The 13159-nt window shown below is 44.7% G+C and overlaps 1 protein-coding gene across 1 annotated transcript; it reads left to right on the top strand.

The window, feature by feature from the left end:
• Nucleotides 1-5807: 5807 nt before the first annotated feature.
• On the top strand, nt 5808-12354 carry ACRV1 (acrosomal vesicle protein 1). The gene is made up of 4 exons (XM_020877701.2): nt 5808-5975; nt 8284-8823; nt 10873-10992; nt 11974-12354. Exons 1-4 carry the CDS (start codon nt 5924-5926, stop codon nt 12096-12098), a joined length of 837 nt encoding a protein of 278 aa, XP_020733360.2. The 5' UTR covers nt 5808-5923; the 3' UTR covers nt 12099-12354.
• The last annotated feature ends 805 nt before the right edge of the window (nt 12355-13159 follow it).

The following is a 13159-nucleotide window of genomic DNA, read 5'->3' as shown; positions in this document are numbered from 1 at the left end:
CCAGGGCAGGAGTCCATCTGTATGGACCTTCTCTTCCTTACACATCCCTTCAAGTGTGCAGGTTCTGATGCAATGCCTTTGTTGTCCATCCTACTAGGTTACATGAAGATCTTTTTTACAGCTTTGGTTGTATAGTTTGGTTGTATAGTTTCTTTTGCCAGTTTCCAGTTTTAAATGGAATTTTTTTTCATTTCTATTTTTGTTCATTATTGGTGTATAGAAAAGCAACAGATTTTTGTATGCTAACCTTACACTCTGCAACTTTACTGAATTCATTAGGGCCCTAATTTTGGTGCAGTTGTTTTTCATTTGTAGCTCAAATACTAAGTTTATGGAACCTAACATTCTTATTTCTGGTACCATTTTTGTTGTTCAATTTGCAATCAGGAGAAGCAAAATGAAACAATTTTGGAGTAATCTCCCGAACACTGCTGAGACCAAGCTGCCCAAGTTAAGTGAGGTGGGTCTGGTCAGTGGCACCCTCTTGTGTCAAATGGGAGCATTCTTTGTCGGTAGCTGCACCAGATTTAGCATTTAATGTTCAAAAGTACAGATTGACTAGGAGCTCAGCTGGTAAAGAATCTGCAGGAGACCCCAGTTTGATTCCAGGATTGGGAAGTTCCTCTGGAGAAGGGGATAGGCTACCCACTCCAGTATTCTTGTCTGGATAGAGGAGCCTGGCAGGCTACAGTCCACCGGGTCACAAAGAGTCAGACACAACTGAGCGCCTAGGCACAGTACTGAACAAAAGTAGGAATGCATAGGACTGCCGGCATGTCAGTTTAGTGTGTGAGCTTCAGCAGCCAGCAGTCTGACAAAATTAATATAAGAAGCAACTGTCAGAACTAGACTTCTGAGCTTTTCCATAGGTGTGAGCCTTCAGACTTAGCCCAGGACTTCTTCCTCAGATTTGCAGAAAGTCCTGTACATAGCCAAAGTTAAAAACTGTTTTCTGAATGCCTGCTAAGAAGTCTAGAGAAATCTACTGGCAGAAATGGGTCTTATAGATTAATGAGAAGAACATACAATTCATGTAATGGAGAAATATAATCATTGCAAACACTGGTTCAAAGTGAATTGGCATCATCTTGGATAGATTAAGTTCCCTACTGATGATGGCAAAGAAAAAACTACAAACTTTTCCAGTTCTGAAAGCTAAGGCCTCTGTTTTTGTAGAGAAATGGTGAAATCTGTACATCTGTGAAGGCAGAACCAAGGGTAAGATAGGGGGTGGAGAAGAAAATTGTTCTTCCCAGGATGTGAGGACGACTGGGAGAGATCTGTGGTTATTAGGGCTCCAGAGAAGAGAGAGAGGCGTGGAGAGGCAAGAGCAGTTGTAAACAATGCAGTGGTTGTTTACATCCTCAAACCTCAGACTCTCAAAAACCCTGTGTATGCAAATACCTTTTTTTTTTTGGTCACACCACACAGCATGTAGGATCTTAGTTCCCTGACCAGGGATTGAACCTACACTCCTTGCATTGGAAGCACAGAGTCTTAGCCACTGGACTGCAGGGAATTCCCCTATTTTTGTTGTTGGTGGTTGGTTGGTTGTTCTTTGTTGTTGTGTTTCTTGATTTGGCTGGGTTAGGTGTTGGTTGCCCCAGGGCGTGTTTTAAGCCACATATATCTCAGCATGTAAAATCAGGGTAGGACATTTGGCGTTTTGCAACAGCTCATTCCCCTAATAATAAAAACTGAATGAAGCTTATAGTCCCAACGGGAGATGAGGTGAAGGGCTGGGCTTCCTCAGGACGCGGTAAACCCAGCGCCTGATGGGAGCCCTCCAGTCCCGCACACACGCTCTGCTCGCCTCCACCTGCTCTAGCGAAGAAGCCACATTCTTTCCTGGCTTCTTTTGCTCTTATTTTTAGCTAGCTTTTAATTTTTTTTAAATAATGTTATTTATGTATTTATTTTTGGCTGTGCTGGGTCTGTGTTGCTGTGCGCAGGTTTTTCTCTGGCTGTTGCCAGGGGGCACTTACTCTTCCTTGCAGCGCCCTGGGCTTCTCATTCTGGTGGCTTCTCTTGCAGAGCACGGGGCTCTAGGTGGGCAGGCTTCCGTAGTTGTGGTGGGCTTCCGTGGTCATGGCGGGCTTCGGTAGTTGTGGTGGGCTTCCGTAGTTGCAGCTCCCCAGCTCCAGAGCACCAGCTCAGTAGTGGTGGTACACATGATAATTTCAGCATCACAAATGTTGAGTTTCACGTGTTCTGGGACATGGAGATGGAAGTGTCCAGCTGGTATTCAGACATATGGGTCTGAACTAAAAACAGAGGTGTCTGTGCAACAGATTGGTGGATCTGGGGAGTCTCCAAATGGTAGGTGGTGACTGACATGGATTAAGAATTAATTCTTGTCAGGACGTTGAGATGGAGAAGTACAGTGTCAGGAAGGGGGGAGGGGAACCATAAAAATACAGAGGGCATTGCATATTCAGAGAATAATTAGAAGTCGTGTATAGGCACGAGAAGACTCTTGAGAGAGTCCCTTGGACAGGAAGGAAATCAAACCAGCCAATCCCAAAGGAAATCAACCCTGAGTGTTCCTTGGTGGGACTGATGCTGAAGCTGAAGCTCCAACACTTTGGCCACCTGATGCAAACAGCTGACTCATTAGAAAAGACCCTGATGCTGAGAAAGATTGAGGGCAGGAGGAGAAGAGGGGTGACAGAGGATGAGATGGTTGGATGGTATCACCGACTCGATGGACATGAGTTTGAGCAAACTCTAGGAGATTGTGAAGGACAGGGAAGCCTGGCGTGCTACAATCAATCCATGGGGTCGCAAAGAGTCAGACATGACTTAGCGACTGAACAATAGCAATGGAGGTGGTTTGGGATGGAGCTTGGGATAAAGGTGGAGGAAGGAGAGGGGAGGAACAGAAGGACAAGACAGAGGAAGGAAATGTTGGGACAGATTTTGTGCCGGGAGCCAACACACAAGACCCTACCCATGACAAGGTCATGAGGGAGAATACCTGACAGGCAAGGTGGACCAGGTTTTCAGGGATTTCGAAAAGGCCAGCTCACGAGATCCCACCCATGACAGGTCACAAGGAGAAAGCCTGACAGGCAAGGCAGATCAGGTTTTCAGGGATTCCGAAAAGCTGCACCCGGCGCTCACCTTAAAGATGATATCTGTCTTTCTGATGCCTGTCTCAATAGACTACTCCCTAATTTCTGTGACACAGGCAGAAGGCCTTCCCTGATCTCTTCCCAAATAAGAATCAATTTAGAACTTTAATCAATAAGTTTCCCAGGTGGTGGTATTTTATGAGATTATCCAGGGTGAAAGGAGTGTTTTAATTTAAACTCCTTTGCTGGTAGTTTGTTTGCCAAATGCATTTATGCCCTTGGTACTAATATGCATGATTGCTTATAATATCCTAATCATAAAATAGCATAAAGAACCTGATTATATAAAAGCCCTAATAGACATAGAGCCTTTTTGAAGGGTGAAGGAGTTCTACTAGAAAACAAGAAAAATTATTCTAAAGGTGGTTATTGGGTTGACGTTTTCTTGCTGTCTTTTGCTTGCTGTGCTTTTGCTTTTAATGTGCTAAGGTTGTGTTATAGAAACCATTGTTAATATAGTTAAAGGTTGAGAGAAATAAGAACTTAGCCCTAGTGTGGTAACAATGAGATGGTTGTTAATTGTCAGCCAGGAGTGCTAGGCAGAAGCTGCTTCACCAAAGTCGCAGAGTCAGTGTGGGGTAAACATCTTAGATAAACACAACTGACAACTTCTGCAGAAGGATTAATTTTTATGTTAACAGGGTTATACTTCTACTCTGTACTGTTGCCCTATGAGACAGCTACCTTTCAGTTAAGGTCACCATAGAAATGAAAAATAGGTTTACATTCACCTGACTTGCATAAAATATTAATAGGCTCCAAGGCCAGAAGATAATGTACAAGACCCTCATAAACAAAGAAGTATGCAGGAAACACCCTGGTTTCATGAAAGACAAGCTGATGTAATATTAAACTATCTTCCCCTTAGAAACATACTAACTTAGGGTATAAAAGCTACGGTAAAAAATAAAACATTGCCAGACTCTGCTGCACCCCCCGTCTGGTTTCTCTCTCTCTTTTTCTCTCTCTCCCTCGCAGACTTGGCCCCATCAAGGCTGGTCTCACATGTCTTTTCTCTCTCTCTCTCGCCGATGCCGTTCATCCTGAGGGTACCCCCTGGATCCTGCCGAGGCTGGACCCCAGCAATTTTGCACGGTCTTGATGGCTCCCCCTGGCAGTAGGACTGCCCAGATGAAGTGAAAGACCTGAGAATCCTAGTTTTGTCCTCCAGCTCAAGCCAAGTAGGGTAGGCCTCTGTAACATCTGACCCCTGAGGTCCTGCTTTCTCCAACTGACCCAGAATCTTCACCCAGCCCACTCTAGGGGCTACCTATACCTCTACCTCCATGAAGTAGAGAAAAGGCAACTCATTCATTCCTTCATGGAGGGAAAAAAAAGTATTGGGGTGGCCGAAAACTTCATTCTGGTTTTTCCATAATAGCTTATGGAAAACCCAAGTTAACTTTTTGGCCAACCCAGTATTAAACACCTACTGTGTCAGCATGCTCTCAGGTAGCAAGGACACAACAGTGATCAAGACAGACTGAAACACCACTTTCATGGAGCTTAAAGTCTAATGGGAGAGAAGAGCATTCAATAATTATAAGAGTGACAAATAAATCTATTCTAGATCCAGCATTCCGTGGTATATGTAATGAAGGGTCCAAGAAAGGTGAGCAAAGAAGGGGGAGGAGATGGGAGCTGGGAGATCTCTGCCACTAGTTGTGTCTGTAGCCCTCCAGGCTCCTCTGTCCATGGGATTCTCCAGGCAAGAATACTAGAGTGGGTTGCTATGCCCTCCTCCAGGGGATCTTCCCAACCCAGGGATCGAACTCACGTCTCTTACATCTCCTGCATTGACAGGTGGGTTCTTTACCAGTAGCACCACCTGGGAGGCCCCATCTTCCAAAAGTTCCAGCATAATACCAGGTAGATGCTTCGCTGTACCAATTTTCTCAGCAGTCACAGCTCGAGGCTGTAGATCCCTTTTCCATATCCATATCAGGTACATTCTCCTGTCACCCATCTGAGTTGGCCCTCTGTTTCCTGCCAAAACCATGGTTGATATGGACCTTTATGAAAAGATGATTGACAGAAGTGAACAGGGTTAAGGAAACAACAACAGAAATAAAGTCGGGGCATCCAGGTTTAGCAACAGTAAGAAATCGTCATCCTTCCTAGGCCTGAGACGGGGAGGGGAAGGAAGCCATGCTACCGTAGCCTGGTGGAGAACGGGAACCACGAGGAGAGACACCAACAGAAACGGCCCTGTCAAGGCGCAGCCAGCATCAGAACCGTGGCAGGAAGGCAATAGGAGGGACAAATACTTCAGTCTCGTTCCCTGTGTGTGAGTTCCCTTCTCCAGTCTTCCCCTGGCTAAACACAATCTGAGGCCAAAGCCACCAGCCTTCAGGTGATCAGCTCAATAGAGATCAGCCTTCTGAGGCCCCTGACCAAAATAAAAGGGCTGATCCAGAGAACAACAACAAAAAAAACCCAGCTAATCACACCTCACGGTCATGAACACTTTAAAAAGAGAGTAGATGGCTTTTAAAATTTATTACATAGAGTATATGTTATTTTGGCAACTTGATTTTTTAAAGAAAAGGCAGAGTCACAGTAAAGTGCCAGGCACGGGGCATATCAGCCCTCACAGTATGGTTTGCTGGGGGTTGCCAGAGCGTCAACATGCACCTGATCAGCACAGCCCATTGTGAGGAATCACGGATTGTTTCTGAGGTTCTAGAATTCCCAGACTCTGTGGCTCGGCACTGGAAGCCTCTTCTCACAGTTTTTCTTCACTGCTCTTGGGCGCCCCACACCAGGGGCCCCTCTTGCCCAAAATCCAGATGAAGAATTTCCTTCTACTAGTGAGTCTGTGTTTCCTCGGATCTGCCAGAGGTGAGTCCTGTCTCTTGGCTCTAGGTGGACATGGAGAGGCCTCGTTAAGGCCCTTGAAGATGGAAGACCAGCATCTTAGTTACCCAGACCAATCTGACTCGGAAGTAGAAGTTGGCTGAACAGTTCAGCCGACTCTGAGAGTTGCTGAATCGGTTGATTCCTCCTAGTCAACGGCTTCACCATCAGAGACTACCTTGGCACAGTCTCATCCCTGATGCTTTCAGCCACTCGACGTTGTATCTGACGCTCTGTGAAATGAGAAGACAGGTCTAGGGCTCTGGAAGCCTGGGAAGGTTGGCCCCAGTGAACTGAGTGTGTGGGATCATTGTGTAGTTAAGGTAGAAGGAGAGAAACAGGAGGAGGGAGTGAGGTATGCCTGAACGTCATCCTGGGGCCAGAGACCCTAGAAGCCTCCCCTTCCCGGTTCTGGTCTATCCGTTCAGTCTTCCGTTCTTCCCCTTTCAGGATCCCCATTCAGGGTGAGCTCTGTTCCCTTCTTCCTCCTGCAGAAGTGAGAGGCCATGAGTTTCGAGCTCTCCGTTAAACGAGTGTTTTCTGTAATGTCAGTTCTCTGAGATTTTGTCTTTTGCCTTCTTCGGTTTTCAAAAATTGACTCAGAAACAAGCTACATAGTTACCAGATGGTAGTATGTGCCAGCCACTTGGTGAGGTAGTGAGTCATAAATGACAAGAATGACTAAGAAAGGAGTGTGCTTTTTCAAAACTTTTTTTGTATCAAAAACCTCTTTGTTAAAACTTCTGTTCACTTTTGAAGAATCAGTCAAGCAGGTAGTATTTCTGTAACAACTTTTTAAAATTGAAAACTCCTAAAAGCTTTAGTCAGATTTCCCAGGTGGCACAGTGGTAAAGAATCCACCTACCAATGCAGGAGATGCAGGTTCTATCCCTATGCAGGTTCTATCCCTAGGTCAGGAAGATCCTCTCGAAGAGGAAATGGCAACCCACTCTGGTATTCTTGCCTGGAATGTCCCATGGACAGAGGAGCCTGGCAGACTCACAGGGTTGCAAAGAGTGTACACAACTCAGCACTTATGCAAAAGCCTTAGTCTATCTTATCTTTCCTTTATCAACATATTCTAATGCTAGTCTTTTGAAAGTCATTGGCTATAAGGACTTCAAATCACTCAAGATACACACACACACACACACAAATTCTTACAGGATTATAACTAGGATGATACTGACTATATTATATTCCTCTCACCTTTTTGATAGGATTAATAATATACTCATCATTAAAATCTATTCCCCACCCTCTTCTACGTTATTCAACCTAAATCAGTTACTCAAAGAGTAATAATAATTTAAAAAAGAGTAATAATCAAATTGTCTGCATGATGCTACCCTTTAAAATAAAAGCTGTACTTAAGGAGTATTTGTCTGACGGTCATTGATAAACTGGATTAACTGTAGAAGAGATAGGTCAGAAGAGAATGACCAGCTAAGAGTTTGGTAATTCCAAAAGGTCAGGAGGAGGAAAAATTAAAGTTAATTGAGCACATCAGCAATGGACTAGGCACTTCACAGTTTACCTTATTGAAGACTTATGACAACTCCATGAAGTAGGAGTAAATGGTTCATCAAAAGGAATCTCAATGCAGAGATATAGAAGTAGATCATATTTTTATCTTAATAATTCATAGCAACTTGGTTTCCGGTTCCCAACCACATGGATAGGGGATTGGGTGTGGGAAAAAAACATGAACTTGCCAGATAAAGGTCTTAATCCCTTCTGGTAATTTTTGTGGCCTCATTAAATATTTGTCATCTCTAGTTTTAAACCCATTTGTTTGGAGTTTAAAATCTTCCGCCCTCGGTTTCAGCTAGAATTACTCAGCTGCTGAAACACTGCAGAGTCTCTCTCTGTCGTATCCCCATTCCGACCTTTCACCTACAGGGGAACCGGAGGGAGGCCAGCGGTGGAATTCTGGTTACATCAACGATGGGACGTTGATTTCCTGATGCTGGCTTTGTCAGGGAGGCACAGGCGCTTTTGGTGCCCCTGAGCCCACTCAGGGTACACAGATCCACACAAATGTTGTGGGTCTTAAAATTCTTCCCTTCAACCACTAAGGTAGTCTCTGCGGTTGCTTAACACCCCTGGCCTTCATGGTCTCTTGAGCAACCGGTTGACTGCCTCCAGCCTCTGCAGTACCTTCAGGTGCTTGACCAGACCCCCAGAAACCTAGCGATCCTACAACATTAGCCTTGCTCCATGGGAAAGGACTCCTTACCCGGACATTCTCTCTCACCCTCACCATCTCTCTTCTATTACTTCTCCATCCCAGGAGCATCAACTCAATCTGATGAGCTTCTTGGCTCTATGGATCATCAAGCATCAGTTCAGCAACTCTCAAGTGACTACTTTTCACTTGCAAACCCTCCGGATGAGGCCTTATATGAGACTTCTTCAGTCGACAACGCTTTGAGTGAGCATGGTTCAAGTGAGACAGCTGCAGCCCAACATGCTTCCGGTGAGCCGTTGGCAGTTGAACATGCAGGTGGGCCCGCTTCAGTTGATCACGCTACTGCAGTTGAGCATGCTCCAGGGGAGGCCGCTGCCAGTGAGCACGCTCTGAATGAGCACACTTCCGGTGAACAACCTTCTGTGGATCAGCCTATAGGTGAGCAGCCTCTAGGCGAACAGTCTGTCGGTGAACAGGCCGTAGGCGAACAGCCCACAAGCGAACAGTTTGCAAGTGATAAGCCTGCAGGGGAACAGTCTGCAGTTGAACCAGCCTCAGCTGAACAGGTCTCAGGTGATAAACTGGGCGATCAATCTTCAGGGGAACAGCCCTCAGACCTCCCGCCTTCAAGCACATTTTCAGGTGAGTTGTATTTGCATGGGTGCCTTTCCTTGACTTTCGGTGGGAAGTAGGTGACACATCAGGAAAGCCAGTTTTAAGGCATCCAGAAGAAAGAACAGTTCAGACACAGCACAAACAACTCTCTCAAAGAATCTCTTTACATTTCTTGGCAAGAATCCCCAGAGGCAGGATTCAGGTGTTGTGGGGCTTTTGAAGGCTAAACAGTTCAGAGGGCCCTCTTTAAGAAAAACAAAATACAAACGGCCAGCTGTCCCTGCAACTTCATTCCACATAAGAAATTATGAAAATGAACGCCCATGGCTCCACTGGAAGAAGGGGCTCATGGAAGACAACCTTGGTGAGCTTCAGGCTAAATCGGCCTGTTCACAAACTATGTTAAAACCTTGGCAAATCCTACAACGACATGTCTAGCACCAGAACTGATAGCTCTTGGATTTTTTTGTTTGAACATGATGTCAGTGGAAATAATAAATAATCATTAATAATAGAAAAGTTTTATTTGAGCCAAACTGAGGACTAGTTGGCTTTGCAGATTAGTCTGAGAAACGGCCCTGGAGAAACAGTTTACAGCACAGTTTTATATCTCATCCAAACAAGGCACATTGAACAAATCAGGGATATATTTTTTCATGGTTTTAAAAAACACAACAGACCAGTTCATACACATACAGCACGTACAGTTTGGGCTCCCCACCTGGAAAGGGAGTTTAATCATCAATGAAGGACTAGAATCAGTGTCCCAGAAAGAAGGGTATTTAATCTTTATTTTTAATGTGGACATTTTTTTTTTAACTTCTGGTCAATGTGACCTTTTCTTTAATAATTAAAGGAGATGTACAATGTATGTTTGATAGGCCACAAAGAAGCTAATGTAGTTAGCAAAAAATTCAACCCATGTATAAGCCAGAATGACTTCTCTAGACCTCAATATGTGAATGTTTCTTTTATCAGTGGAAAGTAAAGCATGCCGACACTTCTGTCTGCACGATACAGAAATAAGTTCCCAGGACAACTGCAGTTCTTTGGTTCTTAGAAGGGTTTGTTCAAGGAAGGAAAACAAGATTTAAGGTTTAACGTCTCAAGTTATTACCAGACATAAACACTTTATGTTCACCCCATTTGTGTAAGTAGCAGCATTCCAAATTTTCAGAAGAGAGAAGTGAGATTTACCTCATCTGGCTAGAAAGAAGCAAACCTTGGATTCACACTGAAGTATGACTCCAAAGCCCATATTCTTTCCACTTTATGCTTCCTTAATTAGGAAACTGGCAGTGGAAATAGGCAATGTTGAGTCATTTCAGAGAGGCTCTGCTCTTTGTGACAAACTGCCCTGATTGAGGTGAATTTGAGAGTAGAGAATTGATACAAACACTTTATAGGTTTGCAACATTAGAACATTACAACATAGTCAGTTTTTTTTTTTTTTTCAGGCTGTCTTTTTTTTTAAAATAGCAATTTCTCTTTTCTTTCTTATTTACTTTTGATGCATACCATTTAACAAGTCTTTATTGAATTTTACAGTACTGCTTTTATGTTTTGATCTTTTGGCCTTGAGGCATGTGGGTTCTTAGCTCCCCAACCAGGGACTGAACCCTCCCCCCACCCTGCACTGGGAGGAGGAGTCTTAACCACTGGATCACCAGGGAAGTCCTTAACACAGCTTATTAATCAGTCAAATTTTACTGCAAATATCTGTGCCTTGTGTATAAGTGAGAGTATCGTGGGGAGTATGAACGTCAAGTGAAAAGTTCCATTGCTCCTATGGAGTTAGATACAGCAGAAGGGCATCTAATGAGCAATGTCCAGGAAGCCCCTGGGCTATGAATTAAAGTCAGTACTAGAGGGAGAAAGGTGGGATTCATCAGTAATGAATATCATAGATGAAGCAGTAAGGATGAAGTCCTTTTCTCTGGTACGGAGGAGAAGATGCTTTTTCAGACCCACGAAATGGTTCTGTTTGTTGTCCATCATCCCTTCCCAGATGTGTGACTCAAGGCTACACACCTGGGCCACAGGGTTATTTAATCAGGCTGATCTTAAACTTTTCAGGCCCGTCCTTAAGCTGCCACACATGCTCTTATATGAATGACCAAGGAAAATGTCTTCGTGGAGAGGGAGTCTGCGCCACCCAGAACTCCCAGCAGTGCATGTTAAAGAAGATCTTTGAAGGTATGTGGGGACTTCATGGGCTGGTCTTTGACAGAGAACTCATCACCCAGCTTGAGTACTGATGAGGGAGGGGGGGGTTAGGGTGGCAGGGGCCGGAGGAAGGATCAAGCTGGGATTCCCTAGAAGCTTTTAGATTCAAGAGGACCTCAATTCTTTCAAGAATCAAGAGTAGAATTCCAGCTATTGAGGGAGAGGCCCTTCCCCAAAGGCCTCCGATATCTTAAAAGAAGACAGGGAGATTGTCTCTTCCTATTAATGTGTGAGTTGCCCCTTGAGCCAGTAACAGTGACTTGCAAGCTCAGGAATGTGTCTGTCTTGCTCATGGCTATATATTCTAGCACTTAGCACAATGCCCAGTCCATGGTATGCATTTAGTAAACATTGAATAAATGAATTAAGTAGTCAACCGCTGCCCACTAGTCTATGTTCACAAGTTGCCAAACCTGTCTGAGTGTATTCCCACACCTCTCCACCCTTACAGTCAGTCCTTGTGCTCGGCTGCTCAGAGGTGTCCATCACTTTATGACCCCATGGACTGTAGCCCACCTGGCTCCTCTGTCCATGGGATTCTCCAGGCAAGAATACTGGAGTTGCCATTTCCTACTCCAGGGGTTCTTTCTGACCCAAGGATTGAACCTGCATCTCCCGTGTCTCCTGCATTGGCAGGCGGGCTCTACCACAGTGCAACCTGGAAAGCCCATATTCAGTCCTTATCCCTCAAATAAGGGAAGGGATCTTGGTTACTTTATCCTGTGAACCCCACTGCCTGACTTCCCTTGTGGTTTGTCTGGTCCCTCACTAGAGAGAGTAGGCGACTGATGGGGAAACAGCCCAGAAGAAACAGGTGGAAGGGGAGGGGAGAAAGAACATGCACGTTGTAGGACTTGGTCATGCTCTGCAGGGACTCTGGGGACCATGGATGAAAGGGAAGATTCAACAAGGAAGCCTGTGCTCTTTACAGTCTGTCTCTGCTTCTTTCAGGTGGAAAACTTCAATTCATGGTTCAGGGCTGTGAGAACATGTGCCCATCCATGAACCTTTTCTCCCACGGAACCAGGATGCAAATTATATGCTGTCGGAATCAGTCTTTCTGCAACAAGATCTAGCAGCCTCTACCCTGGCCTCTTGATCTGACTCAGGCAGCAAAAATCCTCCACCACCCTACTGGGCTCAATTTATATTTAGTGTCTTCCCCAGGCAACTGCTAATTACATCTTTCTCTGCCTGTCAGACCAGAAGCTCTAATATCCTATCTTTGCTCTCCGCGTCGTTATCCATCCTTCTCTGCCCTCCGTCTTTCTTATCCCTTACCCATTTCTCAACATTCTTTTCTTTCTCAATAAATTATGCATAATTAAAGAATACTGACTCTAGGCAGACGTCTTTTCCCATCCACCAGGGGCAGGGTCACCCTGAGCTTCCTTCTGCTCCACACACTAAAGTGGTTGCATTTTTAAAAAAGATTTATTTCATTTTTCTATTTTTGGCTGTGGTGGGTCTTCACTGCTGTGTGTAGGCTTTCTCTAACTGCAGTTGCGGAGCACAGGCTCTAGGCAAGCGGGCTTAGTAGTTACAGCGCGCCGGGTTTAGTTTCCCCACGGCATGTGGGATCTTCCCAGAGCAGGTATCAAACCCGTGTCCTTTGCATTGGCAGGTGGATTCTTTACCACTGGACCACCAGGGAAGCCCTAAAGTGGATGCATTTTTAAACAATTCCACATTTCTCAAAGTGAAGGGGTCCCCCAGGGCAGGGACCATGAAGACGAATGCGAAGTAGGTGTTTAGGGTCTTAAAATAATATAGCAAGTCCTTATCTCTGACCCCAACCTTTCCATCCCTATGGAAACTAAACTCACTTCTATTTACCACAATGTTCAAAACCCACCCCCCTTCTTGGGACCTTGAGAGTTTTAAGTAGAGACTCGATGCTTAACAGAATTATAACAATGATTCCTTTTATCTGCTACATAAATAGAACAGATCATAATTATCTTAATTAAATCTTTTTCTGACACACAATGTCACTGGCTTGTCTCAGCATAGAGGGGTAGGTGGAAACTGTATACAGCCCCTCTTATCTTGTATTAGAGTTACACTCTTCAAAGTGTTTTCACATCTGATCCGCTGAAAAGAGCCCAGAAAGGCAGTGAGGAAAGATAGCATCACC

This window comes from Odocoileus virginianus, chromosome 28, assembly GCF_023699985.2.
Source record: "Odocoileus virginianus isolate 20LAN1187 ecotype Illinois chromosome 28, Ovbor_1.2, whole genome shotgun sequence".
Lineage (NCBI taxonomy): Eukaryota > Metazoa > Chordata > Mammalia > Artiodactyla > Cervidae > Odocoileus > Odocoileus virginianus.
Note: the sequence above shows the minus strand (reverse complement) of the source record. Positions and strands in the feature narration are given on the sequence as shown.